Source organism: Vespula vulgaris, chromosome 1 (genome assembly GCF_905475345.1).
Source record: "Vespula vulgaris chromosome 1, iyVesVulg1.1, whole genome shotgun sequence".
NCBI lineage: Eukaryota > Metazoa > Arthropoda > Insecta > Hymenoptera > Vespidae > Vespula > Vespula vulgaris.
This window is the reverse complement of record NC_066586.1, coordinates 17,487,235-17,506,874: the sequence shown is the minus strand read 5'-3', so window position 1 is coordinate 17,506,874 and position 19,640 is coordinate 17,487,235. Positions and strand designations below refer to the sequence as shown.

The 19,640-nt window shown below is 39.3% G+C and overlaps 2 protein-coding genes across 2 annotated transcripts; one reads left to right on the top strand and one right to left on the bottom strand.

Annotated features, from left to right (window-relative positions):
- Positions 1-4,652: 4,652 nt before the first annotated feature.
- LOC127061542 (transient receptor potential channel pyrexia-like) lies at positions 4,653-10,102 on the bottom strand. Its single transcript, XM_050988568.1, has 9 exons — positions 8,555-10,102; positions 7,822-8,074; positions 7,179-7,381; positions 6,798-7,019; positions 6,378-6,703; positions 6,038-6,293; positions 5,523-5,816; positions 5,089-5,342; positions 4,653-4,973 (listed from the first exon to the last, which is right to left on the bottom strand). The coding sequence occupies exons 1-9, from the start codon at positions 8,942-8,944 to the stop codon at positions 4,799-4,801; spliced, it is 2,373 nt and encodes a 790-aa protein (XP_050844525.1). The 5' UTR covers positions 8,945-10,102; the 3' UTR covers positions 4,653-4,798.
- Positions 10,103-10,261: 159 nt separating this feature from the next.
- Positions 10,262-18,485, top strand: LOC127061732 (cysteine-rich protein 1-like). The gene is made up of 3 exons (XM_050989027.1): positions 10,262-10,479; positions 17,854-18,006; positions 18,229-18,485. The coding sequence occupies exons 1-3, from the start codon at positions 10,440-10,442 to the stop codon at positions 18,270-18,272; spliced, it is 237 nt and encodes a 78-aa protein (XP_050844984.1). The 5' UTR covers positions 10,262-10,439; the 3' UTR covers positions 18,273-18,485.
- The last annotated feature ends 1,155 nt before the right edge of the window (positions 18,486-19,640 follow it).

Here is a 19,640-nt window from a genome sequence, read left to right as displayed (position 1 = left end):
GTAACGTCCTTTGCTCGATATCTTTTTCTTTTTCTTTATTCAACGTAGCTTCGTTTAATAACGTTTTATTCAACGTTGCTTCTATTATATCTTTCCTCTCTCTCCGTTTCTTTCTTTAACGTACTTTCTTCCTCCGTTATATCTTCTTTCTTCTCTTTCCTTTCTTCTTTGGCTTTTCGTCGACACTCTTTAACCGGCCGTCGGCCGCGAACCTCTAAAACACTCTCGTAACCGCGAGATCGAATCGAAAATAGAGAATAAGTATCAAGTAGTACAAGTCGAGTTAAAGTTTCGATTTTCAGCACCTTTTCTTTCGGTCACTTTTAATCCGAAGGGGGGAGGGGATCCGGGTTAAATGGGTGGCTGACTGCGGCCACGAGTAAAAGGGGTTTCACGGGTTCCGAGGGGTGTATAAGGGGGTGGGGGCAACAACACTATGAGAAACGCACGATTCGTTGAAACGTTGCGGCGTGGGGTTCGAAGGGGTTGGGGTGGGGGCGGGGGACCACCACGACGAGCGACAAAGAGCACTGAAGCACTTTTCTTTCTTTCTTTCTTTCTTTCTTTCTTCTTCTCTTTTCTTTTCTTTTCTTCTCGACTCGTCTGTTTCTTCAAATTTCTTTCTCTCGTTCTTCCTCTTATTGATCCTCTTTCTTCTCTTCCTAGAATTATTCCCGCGTTGCGCGGCGGCACACAGAAAGAGGATAAAAAAACACGAGTAACGAATAAGCGCGTGTACGACGACGACGACGACGACGACACAGTAATATCGCACGTGCGAGAATAGGAGATAGAAAAAGGGTATGAGAGATAAGAAAGGGAAAAGGAAGAAAAGGGAAAAAGAGGAGAGTGAAAGATAGAGACGCACCACCGATCGGTGGGGCAGCAGCAACACGTCGGAGAAACGTGAATAAGCGGAATGGTCGAGGGTGAGGAAGGGCACGAAGGAAGGGAAAAAAACAGAGTCGAGAGAAATAGAGAGAGGTGGGGGGAGAGAGAGAGAGAGAGAGAGAGAGAGGTAGATGGATAGATAGATAGAGAGAGAGAGGAAGAAGCAAAGTACGTGGAAAGAAGTCGTATATATTTTGGTCGGATGGATGGATAGAGGAAAAAACGAGGAATAGTACGGTGGACGGTGGAAAAGAGAGATTAGATGGATGTACGTTTTACGTGTCGCGTCGAGCCTCGTGTGCTGCGTTGCGCGTTGCCGTTTATAGTATAATAGAAGGTGGTGCGTGTACGCGAAGAAGATAGAGATATATATATATATATATATAATGTGTGTTTATATATGCGTGGCGCGCGCGCGTGGCCGCGCGGCGCTCTTAATGCACGGCGCAACCGAGCCGAACCTCGCGATCTTCTCGCACCGCGAATCCTCGCGACGACAACGACGACAACGACGACGACAACGACGACAACGACGACGACGACGACGACGACGATGCTGCTGCTGTTGCTGCTACTGGTACTGGTACTGGTACTGCTGGTACCGTTGATACTGATACTGATACTGCTGCTGCTACTGTTGCTAGTGCTGCTGCTACTGTTGCTGTTGCTGTTACTGCTACTGTTGCCAATGCTACCGATTCTTCTTCTTCTTCTTGCGATACTGTCGACGATACCTCTGCTAATGCTACCGTAGCCGGTAATTCGTTAACTGCTACCGATGATAATAATATCGTTGCTGCTGCCGATGCTATTGCCACTGCTCTTGCTGCTACTTCTTCTTCCTTTGCTATCTGAGCCTTCGCTCCTGCTGCCGTGATTATAGCGATGAGAAGAAGAGAAGAGATCGGTTCGCGTCTACTTAATTGCCGGTAATGCGTTTTATCCTCGTTTTGTTGAAGCTCGGTTTGTTGGCTAAGGTAAAAGCACGGGCGGCGAAGCACGCTAGCGAATCCGCGACTACGACGACGAGGAGAAAGTGGCCGTCCAAGATAACGAGATGACAACGACGACAAAGCTGACGAAGAAGAAGATGAAGGAGAAGAAGAAGAAGAAGAAGACGACGACGGCGACGATGACGAGGACGATGGGGAAGAAGAAGACGACGACAACGATGACAGTAGTAGTCCGTGATAATGACGACGATAATACTGATACTTGTTGTAATGCTGTTGGTGCCGGTCCACGCGCCGGCCGGCCATCGTGCCCGCTCGCGGGATACCGAGAAGGTAAAAGCAGCGAGCGACCGAGAGCAGCCCCGCGCGATAAGCTCTACGTGCGCGCTCGCTCGCTACTGTTAAAATCACGTACACACACACACACACCAACCAACACACACCGTCGACAAACTCTCTCTCTCTCTCTCTCTCTCTCTTTTTCTCTTTCGCTCGCTCTCTTTCTCTCTCTCTCTCTCCCTCTCTTTCTCTTTCTTTCTCCCTTTTCTATCACGATGTAAGCGGCGACGAGAGAGCTGCTGCGTGCGCGCGCGCTACCCTGTCCTCTCTCTCTCTCGCTCGCTCGCTCGCTCTCGCCCGTGTCTCGAGGCCAGATCGGTCGATCTACTCTGCCTGGATGCTCGGTGCCGACTGCCGGCGACGCCGAGCTCGGGCGGGCGGCTCTCCCACGCGACGACCAATCACGACGGCGTATTCGCCGGCGCGCCGACGCGCCACCTCGCCCCCCGCGACGCAGACACACCGGCCAGTCATGGCAGGCAGCCACGGCCGAGCCGAGCTAACCCGACCGCCCGCCGAGCCCGCCCGATCGAGCCCGACCTCCCCTCTACCGTCCCTCTTCTAACCGTCCGATTTCTACTCCTACTCCTCCGACTAACTGCCAAAGAAAGAGAGAGCCACGGATACGTGTGTATATGTGTGTATGTACATATATACATACTATATATATATATATATACGTTTTTACATCCCAACGTACATATGTACACACTCGCCGATCCAACGGTCGATGCCTATAGATTTTTCTTAAATTTCGATTCTAATGTCTCCTTATTGGAACGTTTATATTTTTATCTTTCGCGTTGAAATTAGAAATTACGAACGATAGGACACGCTTCGTCGTTCGAACAAGTTAACGTTCGATAGATGGCGTGTTTTAAAAGGAAAAAACTTTGTGGTATTACCGACCAGTACGATTGATTAATTAGTGCGATCGAGATTAGTTCGTAATAGACTATTTCGTAGATTGTATTTACGGATTCTCGATCGGTTCGATAACGGTCGAAAACGGGGACCCATTAATGAGTTCGAATTCTAGCGCGTAATCCCTTTACTCGTCGAGAGCGTCGATTCCTCCGCGTATCCATCTATCCATCTATCTATCTATCTGTATGTCTCTGTATTAACGTATATACGCGTATCTATGTATGTACATTATCGTAATTATGCCAATTGCGTAATTGGAAATACGATCGGTGGTCGTACGGGTTTAACGCCGCGTAATTTCCATAGAAACGGGAAAATCCGCGTGAAGAGCAACATTCATACGCGCATGGTATTTTGTCAACGTCGGACCAAGTACAGTTTTATATCGACGATCTACGTGTACGTGCGTGCGTGCTGCGTTTAACGCGTGTACCAATACGTGTACGTCTACGTATGGTGTATATATATATATATACATATATACATACGTATACGTACATAATATCCACGCGTGTATATATTGTATATACGTCCATACATGTATTTGCACGCATACACATATATTTGCTAAGCAAATTCTTCGAGATTATGAACGAGGTGAGAGTCAACGCGACAAAATTTCGAGCACTACGCGTTTTCCGCGACGACGACGACGACGACGACGACGACGACCACGACGACGACGTCGACGAAGAGTGCAAAAAAAAGAAAAAGAAAGAAAGAAAGAGAGAGAGAGAGAGAGAGAGAGAAAAAATATGGCGCGGCGCAAGCACGGTGCTTTCGAAATTACGACGGCGATCGTCGACGGATCGTGGCTACACGTTGAAACGTATATAATCGTCGGCGTGATGTTGAAAATTTAATACGTCGTGAAAGCTTCTAAATTCGTCGGATATCGCTATGGGTTTCCATTTCCACGCCCGACGATTTTCCCCGATCTTCGATGTTTTCGGTTCGGAAATTAAACGAATTCGAAACGAATAAGTCGGCCGTACGTTACTACTCGGAAAGATTGTTACTTATATATCTTTTTCATTTTAATTTACGACGGGTAACTTTAGCCTTTCCTTTTTTTTTCTTCTTTTTTTTTTTCTTCATCTTCATTTTATTTTCTTCGATGATATCGACGAATGTGTGCGTACGTGTGCGCGTATGTGTGCATAGTCGTTGCAGTACTGTCGTAAGTATAATACGCTATACGCCTGTCTTCTTATATCTTTTAAATGTATCGAGTGATCAGTTTTAATTTTAATGGTCTCGCAGGGACATCTATAACGACGAGAGAACATAATAAGAACGGCACCGGTCTGACTCGGTACATAAAAAGATATTCTACTTTATCGACCTGCACTTGGCCATGCGTTTTACGTCTCCTCGCAAAGTCTGTACGCTTTAAATACGTTACCTACCTATATTCTTCGTGTAACGTAAACGATATTTCTGTTAATAACGGTCGAGTAATACTATAACGAGTAATATATATATATATATATATATATATATATATATATATATATATATGCATACACACGAGAAGATATTTAAACATTTTATTATTCAATAGAAGATATGTTTTTATATTACTTACATACTACATTGACAAAGTGTTTCTTACGAAAGATATAATGTACAAAAAATATTTTTTTTCCGTTTCTCGTTGTCTTTTTGTTTTTCTTCTTTACATCGTATTAAACGTCCCAGCTTAATCTTCTACGAATTAATCGTTTACCAAATAATTTCGAACGTCTGTCGGGAATAGATGGACAATAAAGTTTCTGTAATTGTTGAATCTGTTCTTGCAAGTTGATCAATAAAGACATCGCGTTCGTGTCGATACGACTTGATTTAAAACCGACACGATTGCTGAAATGTAAACATATTAAATTACATATTTACTCGTTTAATCGTTTATTTCTTTTCTATTTTTCTTCTCATATTTTGTATCTCTTTCGATGAACATACATAAATATGTACGTACCGTTCATTTTGCTGATTATTCCTCGAGGCCAAGAGAAACAACGATTCCATCAATTCGATGGATATTCCACGAAAGGATTCGTAAAGATTATTGTCGCGACAGTGCAGCAACATTTTCGTCGTAACTACGCGCCGCGAATTGACGATAGTCCTAAACCAAGGATGTAACCAGTTGCTTTTGAAAATTTGATGAGAAGTTAGTTTCTCCAAATGTGCCACGAATTCTGCCTGTTTGAGCAATCGACGAATGTGGCCCTGGAAATAAAGAGCCGAGTGAAATCGTACGTCCCGTCGTCGTTGAGATTCGAGAACGTTCGAAGGATGAAACACCTCGTTCGTGTTTGCTCTGACAAGTTGCTTCGTATTTGCCTTTTGTATATGTATGTACGTATGTACGGATATATGTACATATGTATGTAATATACGAACATATACCTCTTTCTGTAGGCCTTGAATGTCGTTGACCGCGAGGCCGATCATCAGGTTCATTAGAACCATACTTGCGAGTATTATAAAGCCAAGAAAGATGACCCGACTGGTGACCGTTAGAAAAGACTTATCGCCCTTGGTATCGCTTGGAAAAAGATTCTCGTAATCGTATTCGCCCATCATCATTACCACGGTCTTCACTATGGCTTTCCAACAATCGTGGAACTGTTCGTTATTATGGAATAAAACAGTGAAACTCAAAGCGAATCCAAAAATCATACAAACGAACGCTAGGAGTACCTAAAAGTATCGAATAACGAATGAATTAATTCAGTCGTGGATTTGTCGACACTGGACAAGAGATTTTTATATACGTATCTACATATATACATGCATACATGCATACATACATACACACATACACACGTATATAAAAAAAAGATGTCTTCGTTGTCATAATCCGTGGATCAACCTAAAATATGCCTATGAATTTGAATCGGGTAATAGCCAAAGATGCAAACCTTCAATATATTCGATAAGACTGTTGAAAACATAAGCGCGTAATATCCCCAAGTTGGAAAACGTCCTATAAGCAGCATCATTTGTATCCAACCCAACAAAATTGCGATACTGATGGAATGTAATACCAACTCGGGTGTGCGTATACCGTTTGACGTGATCACGACGAAACGTATATTGTCGACGATCATGCAGACCATGAACGATAAAGCGGCGCTAATGAAGGAGAGCCATGTTTCGAATTGTCTTATGTAATGTCTATTAAAAGATAATTTATTCTTCGATAAGAAATAATAATGTTGAAAGAAAAATCTGTTAATAACGTATGATAATATTTGTTACCTTGGTAACATCATAACCTGGGCAGTGTTATAAAGTAGCAACATGGTCGAACATATACTAAGTACGATTTGCGGTACGTGACAGTTACCTTGTCGAAGAAGAGTTATGGCGAATGTTGAGAGAGAGAGAACGAAAGATACGTAAAGGAATACCAGAAGGAAAAAAAAGACACGCAATTTCGCCCATTTCAAATGAAGAAACGATTCGATCAATGGATGTTGTAAAATTCCCAATTGTTCGACGTTCGAGGCAGCTGCTATAAGAGCTATGATAACGTTTGTTTGTAACTCACTGTGCGGCGCCAAAATGCTAAAGTCGATGGAAATCTGAAAGAAAGACGTATCTCTTAAAACGAGATAAACCGAGGGATGTACCGATTTCTTTGACTTTCATAACAACGGATAATAAAAAGCTTATTACATGAGCATCTTCGCCAATATTTTGATGATTGATAAATCGAACACGAGTATCCATGATATCCGTTAAAAACGATATTGGACCTGGTATGTGAGCAAACACGACGTCAATAACGGTGACACCGCTTTTCGTTTCAGCCGATAGATAGCCACCGTGGTCGATCAAAACTCGGGCGCATTCACGATGACCTTGATAACAAGCTAGGTGAAGGGCTGTCTGACCGATCTAAAAAAATGCATCTGACTTTTGCGTACGTTGTTGTATATGCGTGTATATAGGTATAGATCAATGTTCGCTTGTTTTAAACGATAATAATGATAAATCATTATTAGATTCACTGAGAGAAGAAAATAATAATTTATCGCGGAGTCGAAAGATCCTCACCTTGTCGCGTATGTCGACGTGATCTCTACGTATCTTTTTAAGTAGAACGAGTAGAGTTTCCAGGTTTCCGGCGTCTGCCGCAATATGAAGAGGTGTGCTTTTCGTGTCGGCGCATTGAAAAAGGGGCCATGCGTCACCTTCGAGCAACCTTCTTACCGCCCTAGGACTTCCCAATGCTGTTGCAAGGTGCAATGCCGTTAAACCTGTGCAAATACGTATGTACTTACATTCTATTACCTTCATTATGATTTACCCGCGGCTACGTTCGAGAAAAAACCGAGACACGTATTTTTCAACTTTGTAGAAATACACAGGGTGTTCGAAAAATATTCTCTATCAAAAATTTTGAAGATGTTCGAAAACATTCACGATGCGTGCTAATTGCGGATGACGAGAAGCACGGAAATACTTATTTCTTTGTTTTGTTTTACATAAAACATGAAACGATTTATTTAAAAAAAGAAAAAAGAGAAAAGAAAGGAAATAAAGGATAAAACAGTTAGTAAGCTGTCTTGAATAATTTATCGAACAATAAATTGTACTCCGACGCATGTTGATTTTTTATTTATAATTTATTAAAGGAGATGCTTTCTTGACACCCTGTGTAATGTATGTGTACTTATTGGATATATACAATATGTACCTGTGCCCGAGTGTATGACATTCGTCGAAGCCTTCGCAGAAACGAGAACGTCGATAATTTCAACGAACTTCGACATCTCGATAACGTCGTTGGAATTCACATTACATCCTGCCAGTAGCAATGCCGTAATACCTCGCTCGTCCTGTGCGTTAACGTTCGCACCAGCCTCCACCAAAGTTTTCACCACGTCGGAATGATTATTCTTTGCTGCCTGGTGCAAAGGAGTTCTACCGCAACATTCTGGTACCGGCAGCTGTAGTAATCAAAATTCGTCGTTACATTCCCCGATTCGATTTTTATCATCGCTTCTACTCGCTATATCGATTCGTTTCTTTATTACGACGACATATTGTCGTAATAGTATTTGAAGATTATTTTTTTCCTGTTCTTTTTTTTTTCTTCCTTTCTTTTTCTTTTTTTCTCTCATTTTTTCTTTTCTTCCTCCCCGGTATATCAACCCTTCGCTTAGCTCCCAGTTATTTTCCTTACATGATCTACCAGCAATTCCAATTTCTTTTACATTTAGAAAAATATCGTCGCAACGAGGTTGTCGTACCAAGCGTTGTTAATTCCACAGAGAAAAAAGAAAAAGTCATATTCATTAGTTTTCCTTATACGTCTCGAAAAATGCAAGTCTATGTCGGCTCGATTGTTAACGACGATAATAAAGAACGAAACGATAACGAGTCGGCAATAAATATAATATTACGTAAACAATTAGTATAACACTAACGTCTTGACCAACTCGACAATCAACTTTGCTAGTTTCTTGGATTTTCAAGCCATGCCTGCGACAGGAATCGATACCGATCCTAGTTTCCGTGGAACTTTTATTTTTTAGCAGCCACTGAGTTACCTCGAGATGACCGGCGTGTGCGGCATAAAACAGAGCGCTCCTACCAATTTTGTCGAGAGATTTGATGTTGGCACCTCTCTCTAAAAATCGTTTCAACAAATCCAAATGACCCTTCCATGCGGCCAAATGTACAACGGTGATGCCGAGTAATCCGAGTGGTTGAAGGAGTTCGTTACTGTCGTCCTCATCCAAGATTTTCAACGCTTCATCGATTTCATCATTCTCTATCGCTAACATTAGTTTCACTCGATTCTTGTTGTCCTCCATTTTTTTTTTTTTAGATAAATTAAATTTAAATAATTAAATAATCAAGTACGTTGTGCTAATCAGAAAAATCACGACCTTTTTTCTTTCCTTTTTTCTTTTTCCTTTTTTTTTTTTTTTAATTATATAAATTGTATTCGTCTGCGTATCGACGCGTACAGTATACGTCTCGGATACACAAAAGGAACTGTTTATATCAAGACGACCTGAATCGAGTCAATCGCGAAACGTTTTACTCGTAATCAAGAGGATGTGGTTTCGCGGAGGATGTGGGTTATATCCATGGACTTTTAAAGAAAGTTGATTCAATTTCGCCGTATCTGTCGTGATTAACGATCGATTGATTATTTTATCAGGGCAATTAATTTATACTTCCTCTCGTTAACAACATCGTGTTTACATCGTCCCTCATTAGCAACTACTCCGACAGAACTCCCAACGCAAAATCTCATTATCTTTTATCGAATTGCTTTTCTTTAGCTCTAGTTCTTTTTTCTTAAGGATTTATGATCCTTAAGGAGAAGGAGAAGGTTGGATTATCAATAGGGAAAAGTCAAGAGTTATAAGCTCGTTATTTTCAATTTTTTTTTCCTCTTCGACGTAAAATAACGATTTTAGGAAGACGGTAAATGGTCTTTATCGTTTTCTACATTGTCACATATCTACATATCCGCGTTTTAGCTTAACCTTGAAACGTTTATCATCCATAACCGAACATAAAAGATATACGATACTAATAATCGAACGATCAGCGCTACATAGCGTATCGTTTCCGAAGTTGGACTATTTGGTATGCTGGTAGTATTGATATCGAATCCGTCAACAGATACGGATAACGGATAACGTTTTCTTCCGCGGACATGCTTCGAAACAGGAAAGTAACACGAGTGTCTATGATGAAGGTGGCGTTAAACGTGACCGTTATCGGCCGAATACGTGTATGATTACGTCAATACGTACTACATGGGTATCCCTTGAACGAAGCTTCCAATGGTTCGTTTTATTTGCGTAGATATATATACATATGTGTGTACGCGTACGTATGTATACGAATATGTAAATATTTATGAACGTGTGATCGTACACGTAGAAGAAATTCTATGAACGTATATGTACATCCAAACGAACGTTATGTATACGTACGTAATATAAACATAAAGATAGACTTAGTACACACATACACAACGCACACATACTCAGTCGTACGTACGTAGGTCACACGTAAACATATTCGTATTTGTAAACGACCGAGAGATATGTATAAGATCCGATGGACGGCTTCACTTACGATATTTCTCGTTCAACGAAGGCACCTATACTCTGACGCAACACACGCGCGTTCTCACGTTCAATCAACCGTAGAGTATTACGTTACCTCGTAGAGAGAGAGAGGCAGAAGGCCCAGTACACGTTTGACCACGCTGCTGAGAACATCCTTCCACAACTTGTGCGACGTTGGCCAAGAAAACCGGTTCCGAGATATCCTCCTTCGACTACGATGCCCAATTGTCCAAAGTGCGGCAAACCAGTGTACTTCGGTATGTGTCAAGTCTAACATTAATCGTATACTTACATAGATAGATAGATAGATAGATAGAGAGATACGTACCGTAGCATATCGCGTAATTTTTTTATTTTCGATCATTCGCCCTTTAAATAAGTACCGTGTTACTTATCAAAATGATGATCGTGAGAAACTTTATTATTCGATCACGAGTATTCTCGTAAATATCTTTGAATTCGTGAGATTACAAATTGACTTCTCAAATTTACGTCGTTGCTTTCTCTAATGATGATTTACGAGTATGAGAGAGAGAGAGAGAGAGAGAGAGAGAGAGAGACGGTTTTATGGAGTTCGTTCATCACATTGAAAGTAATAAATTATATAACAAGACGAGTTAGTGGTAATATAAGTGTCGTCCCGTAATAATCGCATTAGGTGAGTCGGTTAGATTCGATATATATATATATATAAATATTCTGATCGTCTTCCGTCACCTTACACGTGTTTCCTTTGTCGAGTAAGAAGGAAACAACAAAATAATATCCAATAACACCGAATTCTTGCGCATTTTCTAGTCAATTATTTATCCGTCGTATAATTGATTCGACGAAACGAATGAATTACTTGGAAATTTAACGATTGATAACTTGCGTAGTTACGTGCTCGAATAATACGACCATTGAGTATAAATTAGATACATACGCATGTGTGTGTATGTGCGTGTATTTGCGTACATGCGTGAGTGTTTTATTTATGTGTGAGCGAATAACAAATGACGACATCGATGATGATGTCAGGATGTTCGATCTCGTGGTCCACCTTGAAAAACATTATGTCAGCGTTTTCGATGTGTGTAATCAAATATGGAATACGAGCGAATCGCGACTATCATCGGAATGCTTCGTTATATACATATGTATCTTTCTTGGTCGTTTCTCTCTTCGTTTCATTATTTTTCTTTCTTTTCCTTTTTTTTCTTTTTCTTTTTCTCCATTTTCAATCTTCAACGCGCAGAATACTCGATCGAATTTATAAATATTCACGAAGGATTCGTTAGATGAGGAGGGAGAAGCATACTCCTTCCAAGTTTTTCTTTGCATATTAATGAAATACTGTAAAAAAATAAAACAGTAAATTCTCATATATATATTTTTTTCTATATATAAATATAATGTTCGCTTGATCAATATATTTAAGAAGAAAAAAAAATATATATATATATGTAATATTTTCTTTTTAAACGTAGAATGTATCAATTATAGGAAAATGCAACGAAATAGAAATACATATGCATTGCACGAACATGGAAATAGATCGCAATTATGTGAATTATACGAGTCCTTGAACGAAAAGAAAAAAAAAAAAAGAAAAGAAAAAAGAGAGAGAAAAAAAAGGAAAAAAACGGAAAATAAAAGTAAAACGCAACAAATTAAACAGATAGTAAAATGAATTATTCACGAAAGGAACGATAAACAAATGACAAGACTCACTTGCTGTTTGTGTTTAGTAGGCCTTCAAAAAAAAAATGTAACGGGAGAACGTGAAGTATGGAGTATGACTCATAAAAAATTATCGAATACTTTTTAAAACTGTATCACATCTCGTTTTAGTATGATCCATAATATACATTATCGTCTATTTTTACAATAGAATTATAAAAGATAGGATACTATCTTCCAAGTTCAAGTATTTCGTCGGACGAATTTATATATATATATATATATATATATATATATATATATATAATAGATATCATAGAATATTTATATAAAAAAAAAGTATGATTATATATCAAAAATGCATCTGTCGATCGATGAAAAATTCTTGGAAAATATAAAATCTTTTGAAACATATAATATCTCTTGAAAAATATGAAATTAATGATTTTCGACAGATATGCATGTACTTATACTTATTCATGTATAATTTATGAACTTTTCCAAAACGTATTACGATAACGAAATTAAGTCGTTGCAATCTGAAGTTGCATAAAAAAAAAAAAAATAAGGAAAAGATATCTGCGTAGAACATGTCTAGCACAGGTACATATATACATACATACATACATACATACATACATACATACATACATACATACATACATACATACATGCATACACACACAGCACACAGCACAATGCAATACAACATATATACAAAATACTGAAGCAATGAAGATAAAACGTTACGGATAAACGTGGACACATACGTAACATACTGTTAGAGAATACGATGCAATAGTATATCCTCTTTTCCATCATCCGGCATACTTAAATGTAAAAAAAAAAGAAAAAAAAAAAGGAAGAAAAAAAAATTAAAAAAAGTTTCGTATTGAGTCCGCCGCTTTTAATTGCTCGCTTCCTCTTTCGAGTACCACTCTTTTAGACGGCCCGACAAGGTACTATTAGGGTTGAAAGCAGATTTTTCTGTATGCGTTGCTTCCATGCTACTGGCATGTAGCCCACCTACGTCAGCCATCGCCGGCCATTCTAATTGGTGTAAGGAGAGTAGAGAATGAACGAAAAAAAGGTGCTGTTAGAGGAGGAGGAGGAAGAGGAAGAGGAGGAGAAGGAAGAGGAGGTTAGCGAATTAGAGAAATGACTCTTCTTTACTCGTCAAGTGGTGCAGAGGTTGAAAGGGAGAGGAAGGGTCATTGGCCTTTAACTTGTACAGCAGAGCATCCAGTGGTAGACGTTTTTTCGCAGGTGTGAGCCAAACTTTAGGGTGACGAAAAAAGTGTAGTAGTTGTAAATAGAAAAGGATAAAAACGAGAGAGAAAGAGAGAGAGAAAACTTGGTCATCTTGGAGAAATCTCTAACGACGTGTGATATCGCGAATTTATATTTAACTTTTCTTCCTTTCTCTTCCTTTTTCTTTTTCTTATTCTTCTTTTTTCTCTGCTTATACGTCTGACTTTACATTCGTACAGAGATTCGAATTACGATTTGTATTGGTCTATATACTTACCTTACATTTATTTTATTTTCAATATCTCGAATAGAGAAAACCGATTACGAATTAATCATCACGTTGGAAAAAAAAGAGATGTAAGATTAAAATTGGAATCGAATTGTATATCGTGCTTTCGAAAACAACAACAGCGACGACGACGACGACGACGACGATGACGATGACGACGACGACGACGAAGAACGAAACGTCCAGCCGTGTGGACAGTGACAAAGGTGTTTCTCGTGCTCTAGGGGTGATCGAGTAGTAGGTAGATAATGATAATAAGACGAAGACGAAGACGAAGACTAAGAAGAGTAGAAAGGAAACAGGTTTGCAGAAGAATGGACCAGGTCTGCGGTAGTCGTGGCTATGGAAGGACTCGGTCGGCTGAGTTTCGAGGAGGAACGGAAAGAGAGAAAGATGGTTGGTGGTTGAAGCGAGAAGCACCTCTTTTTACATGCTTCGACTCCCCCGAGTAAGCGAGATAGAAAGAAAGAAAGAAAGAAAGAAAGGAAGAAAGAAAGAAAGAAAGAAAAAAGAAAAAGAAAATAAAGGAAGAAAAAAGAGAGAGAGAGAGAGAGAGAAAGAGAAATAGCCCGGGACTCTGGGTTACGTCTGGGATTCGCGGCACACCGTATGAAAGGAGGGAGTGTGATAGAGACAGAGAATGAGTATGTATGTAGATGTGTATGCGAGGGGTAGGAGGTTAGCTGGAAGGGTGGACGGTCTGTCGAGGAAGTAAAAAAGAAGCAGAAGGGGGTGTAAGGGAAAAAACAAAAAAAAAATGGAGGAGAAGAAGAAGAAGAAGGAGGTGGAGAAGGAGGTGGGGAGGAGGAGAGGGATGATGTTCCAAGGCTATGCAATCAGCAGCCGCCGATTGTTTGGCGCCCGACAACTCTGTGGGGGTTGCAACGTGCTGCTGCTGTTGCTGCTGTTGCTGTTGCTGCTTTTGCTGCTGCTAACGCAACGATCCGTGCTTGCACACCGTCTTCTCTCTCTCTCTCTCTCTCTCTTTCTTTCTCTTTCTCTCTCTTTCTCATTCTTTATTTCTTTCTCTTTCTCTTTCTCCTTCTGTGTCTGCCTTTTCGCGCTGGCAATGAACGCCAGCGATGCTTGACGATTATGCGCTCGCTTCTCCGCCGGCAGATAATTAGGAGTTAATTAACTAATGGCCCTTTATGCACCGCACCCTTCTTGTCCGCCGAACTCGTTCTTTCTCTCTCTCTCTCTTTTTCTTTCTCTCTCTTTCGTACCCGTTCTCGTTCTTCTTCGTCTTCTTCCTCCTCAATGGTCGCGTTTCTCTACTCCTCTCGTAATTTTTCAATTCCCCTCGTGGCAGCGTGTACCGTTCTTTGTACTTCTTCTTAGACGAGCGGAGGAACGTTTGAATGCATCCACCAAGCCGCACGCCACCCGCACACTCTCCCCCTCATACTCCTACCTCTTTCTCTTCCTCTTACTCTTCTTCTTCTTTTCACTCGGTTTTGATACGCCGTAATGGCGTGACACGAAGGAAAAGCGAGCCTCTCTTTCTCTCTCTTTCTCTCTCTTTCTCCCCTCCTCGCCCACTCCCTTCTTCTCTATCTACCTTCCTCTATCTCCCCCCTCCGCCATACCTGCTTTCTTCTTTCTTCCGTTGCTACTTTTCCTTGCCTCCTCGTCATCATCTCGAGTAATTCTAAAACGAAGAGGATTCTCGAAAGGAAACTCGCTCAAAAGTCAAGGATAACGGGGACGTTAGGCGAATCCGATCGAATCTAATCGACCATTTTTAATTGTATCTAAATCCCTTTATATTTTGTTATAAAAAGGTTATCGCGACTGTACTTTTTCTTTTCTTTTTTTCTTTTCTTTTTTTTTTATTACTTTCCCGTTAATTAAAATAGATTTAACGACGTCGATATTCCTCCGTAATCGGTAGCAATAAAGTTTCTGTTAATTGAAGAGAACGAGGGGCATTGGACGTTGCACGAAATTTCGAAATAGAGAAAAGACATTATATAAAAAAAAAAAAGAAAAAAAGACAAAAAATTGAAACAAGGATAGATGTTAGAAGAAGCTTAATACTTAAATACTGTGAACGACCTTTAAATTCGTCTAAGATACTCTACGTGATGATGTGATACGATACAAAATAAGAGTAAGAGAAAAGAGATGGAAGAGAGAATGTTATATCGAAGTGTTTACTATACCTAATATCGCGAAAGGAATGGTAAAATATTGACAAGAGCGTTGCTTTTGTGAAGTCGTTTACCCCGGGGTCAAGTCGTCACGAAGAGTAACAGTGGTGGTGAGTAGTAATGGCGGATGATAGTAATGGTGCTGGCGATAATGGTACTGGTGGGAGGCGGGTTGGAAGAAAGAGATGGTAGGAAATATTTCTTATTAAAAAAGATTCGCGACGGACGCTTGGAGAAATCCTTTCGTTGGTTGGCTTGACCCGGATCGAATCGTTAGAAGGATAAATATTTATTAAGAAGCCTCTCCCTCTTTCTCCCTCTCTCTTTCTCTCCATCTATCTATCTCTCTTTTGAGGGAGAGGGAGAAACGATGGCGGAGCTGAAGTAGCTATTAATTGGAAAGACGAGAATCATGAGAAGGAGAGATAGAAAGAGAGAGAGAGAGAGAGAGAAAGAGAGAGAGGAAAAGAGAGAAATACTTCTCTCTTGCTTTTCAAAAGGCATCTTTTATCAGTTCGACGTTCGTTTAACCCGATCGACGACAACATGACAACGGAGTGTTGAAGAAAGAAAGGAATACATTTATAAAGAGCTAAAAACAGAGAGAGAGAGGGACAGAGTTCTCCGTCCGTTCGAGAGATAAAGGAAATCTCAGAGGCCAGCGATACTCGAAACAACCCCTCTCTCTGTCTCCCTCTCTCTCTCTAGTTACATCTTTTCAACGATCGACGATACGTAAAAACGTGTAAATAGACGTTTTCATCAACTCTCTCTCTTTCTCTCTCTCTCTCTCTCTCTCCCTTCTCTCTTTCAATCTCTATCTCTTTTCCTCTTTCTTTAACTCGAAGGATCTTGCTCGCCCACGCACGTGGGAATTGAACGCACTCGGATAACATAATACTAGAGAAGGGTGAGAACGAAAGACTTCGTCTGAATTAAATGCTCTTCGGGAGATATCTCTCTCTCTTCCTCTCTCTCTCTCTCTTTCTTTCTTTCTTTATCTTTCACACCAGAGATAGAGATTTTTCTGAGGACGCAATTTCGTTCTCGCGCCTTTAATCAATGCCATGAGGAACTCGATAATGATCGTTTCCCCATCGGGAACGATGCATTCAATTTTATAATTACGAAATTGCTAATGGAAGAACTCTCTCTCTCTCTCTCTCTTTATTTCTATTTTTCTTTCTCTCTTTTTTCCTTACCTTCTTTCGATCTTTCTATTTTGATCGAAGTTTTACGAATGATGTACGACGCACGAGGGAACGAGCGTCGCGACGCTTTCCTTCTCTTATTCTCCAGCTTTTCTTATTCTCTTCTCTCGTTGTCGTTTCCGCTCGTCGCGTCGACGCGTTTCCGCTAGTCGCGTCGACGTTTCTTTACCATTCCTCTCCCACCCACCTTTTTCTTTTCTTTTTCGTTTGCTTTATCCTTTTTTTTTTCATTCCTCCTCCTCTTTATTTCGCACTTCGTTTTTCGACGCGAAAGTAGAGATACGCAAATGGATGGATGGATGGATAGATGGTTGGTTGGTTGTTTGGATGGATGGATGGATGGAACGCGATTGGATGGATGGATGTCGGTTTTGCAGCAAACTTTTTTTATTTTTTTCTCTCTCTCAATCTCTTTCTCTTTTTTGTTTTCTTCTTTTTTTTCTATCCTACCAACATTATTGTCTTTTGACCTACTTGTCGAAGAGCTTTACCTATGATAATTGAAATAACGTTTGGACCGTGCTACTGACGAATTCTTAACGTTGAAAACCATTGCGATTGTTTCGAATACGATTGAACGAATCGATGAATATTAATAAATCGATTATGTTAATGTAATTAATATTTTTCTTTTATCGTCTATAAAATATGTATTTATTATTACAACGAACGAATCTAAAAATTTGTCATTTTTATAACGAGCTCCGATCGATTATGTAAATATATCGAATATATTTTTATCGTTTATGAAAAAAAAGAAATGTATATATATATATAGTAATGCGGTCGAATTAAAATCAAGTATTTCATCGTTGTTGCAAAAAAAAAAAATTAATTGTGATATGCGGAACAAGCGTTACTAAATAATTCGACGTGTTCTCCAATTCATTTCTTATCGTCACACAAACCTAAAAGGGTTTCTCAATCGAACAAAATGAAGGGTTTCCTAATCGAGCGGAGTAGGGCTTTGTCGACCCTTATTAAGGTTGGCAATTTGACCGAATTCCATGCGAGAGGCCATTAACTTCGACTGCTTTTTTTCTTTTCCTTTTTTTCTTTCTACAGCCGAACGGAAGACCTTTTTGGGTAACGATTGGCATAGTTCGTGTCTAAGATGTGAGAAATGTAACAAGACGTTGACGCCCGGTAGCCATGCGGAACACGAGGGCAAACCTTATTGTAATCATCCTTGTTATTCGGCCCTTTTCGGCCCTGGAGGTAAATATCAATTAAAAAAAAATCAATGAAAAAAAAAAAAAATATTCCTATAATGTGACGTAGAGTATACGTGTGCGTGTGTAAATGTTGTCTTACATTTATCTGTTGAGAAAAAAGTCGGAAGAAAAGAGAAAAAAGAAAAAGAAAAAGGAATTAAATCAATCAATTGATTTAATTTATCATTGAAGTCTTGATTAATTCTCGAATTGTTTTTTCTTTCAGGCTTCGGACGAGGCGGTGCTGAGAGTTATATTTACAACAAATAAATCGTAACATGAATAACGTATTCGCGTTCGTTCATTGCGAGCCTAATATTAGTATTAATCGATTATGAAGTTTTCTGTAAGAATTTCTCCACCGGTGTGTGTATATATACACACACATGTATATGTATGTATCTATTAATTATTATGTACAGATGTTCGAGTCGAAATCGAATCGAATCGAATCAAATATATACTTTCAAAATATACGAATAACCATAGTAAATAATTCTAATGTAAATTGGAAGGAAATATACTTTATCTATCATTAAAGAATTAAAAAAAAAAAATAAAATAAAATAAAATAAAAAATAAATAAAAAAGAAACAAGAAACCCGCGAGAAAATCGCCGTCGTTAATATTCTACACTTCAATCGTACTTCAATTGAATTTCGAGATCTAATGTTAAATGATTCATGCGATACTTACATGTATCAGTAGAAAGATCGGAGCTTTCACGTTTCTCTCTTACGTTCTTTAATTCGATAATAAATAACGGGACTTTCCATTGGATATAAATTGTGGATTTAAAAACGAAAAAGAAGAAGAAGAAGAGAAGAAGAAAAAAAATACAGATGAAGAAAAAACAAACGAACAAGAAGTATAAAGAAAATAAAAAGAAAAAAAGAATAGAGTAGCACGTTGATTAATTTTATCTGACAAGATGATATTGGAAAATCCACGGTACATGATGTGTGAGTATTTATTTCTCGCTCTCTTTACAAGCTAAAATGGTGGAACGCATTTATCGAGATAAGGATCGTCTTCGACGCAAGGATAACATCGTACTTTCTCTATCTTTCTCTCTCTCTATTTCTCTCTCTCTCTCTCTCTCTCTCTCTCTCTCAATCTTTTTCTTTTACTAAAAGCTCATAATCGTTTTTTTCATTATTCGATTCTCATTATTCTTTCGTACAGGCGATACGCGATTTCAATTTAGAAAATCGATTAACGAGCGGATATGGGTACGCCGAATCGGTACAGGCCATCGTATAAACCTCTCAATATTTATTTAAAAAGGATTTACAGAATTCATTAATTCATTCGTTCGTTCTTTCGTTCAATCGTTCGTTCGTTCGTACGTACGTACGTACGTACTTACTTACTTACTTACTTACGTTCTCTCTTTCGTTCGTCCTTTCGTCCTTTCGTTCGTTCTTTCGTTCGTACGTACTTTCGCGAATTTATATTATAATGATTAATACGAACGGGGCGCAAAGAGAATGAAAGGATATGGTTTTTATAAAATTAAAAAAAAAACAAAAAAAAGAACAAAAAAAAAAGAAAACGAAAAAGAAAAACAGAAACGAGAAAAGAAATAGAGAATTGAAAACAAAAATGGAGAAAACGAGCCAGATCCTTCCTGAAGTA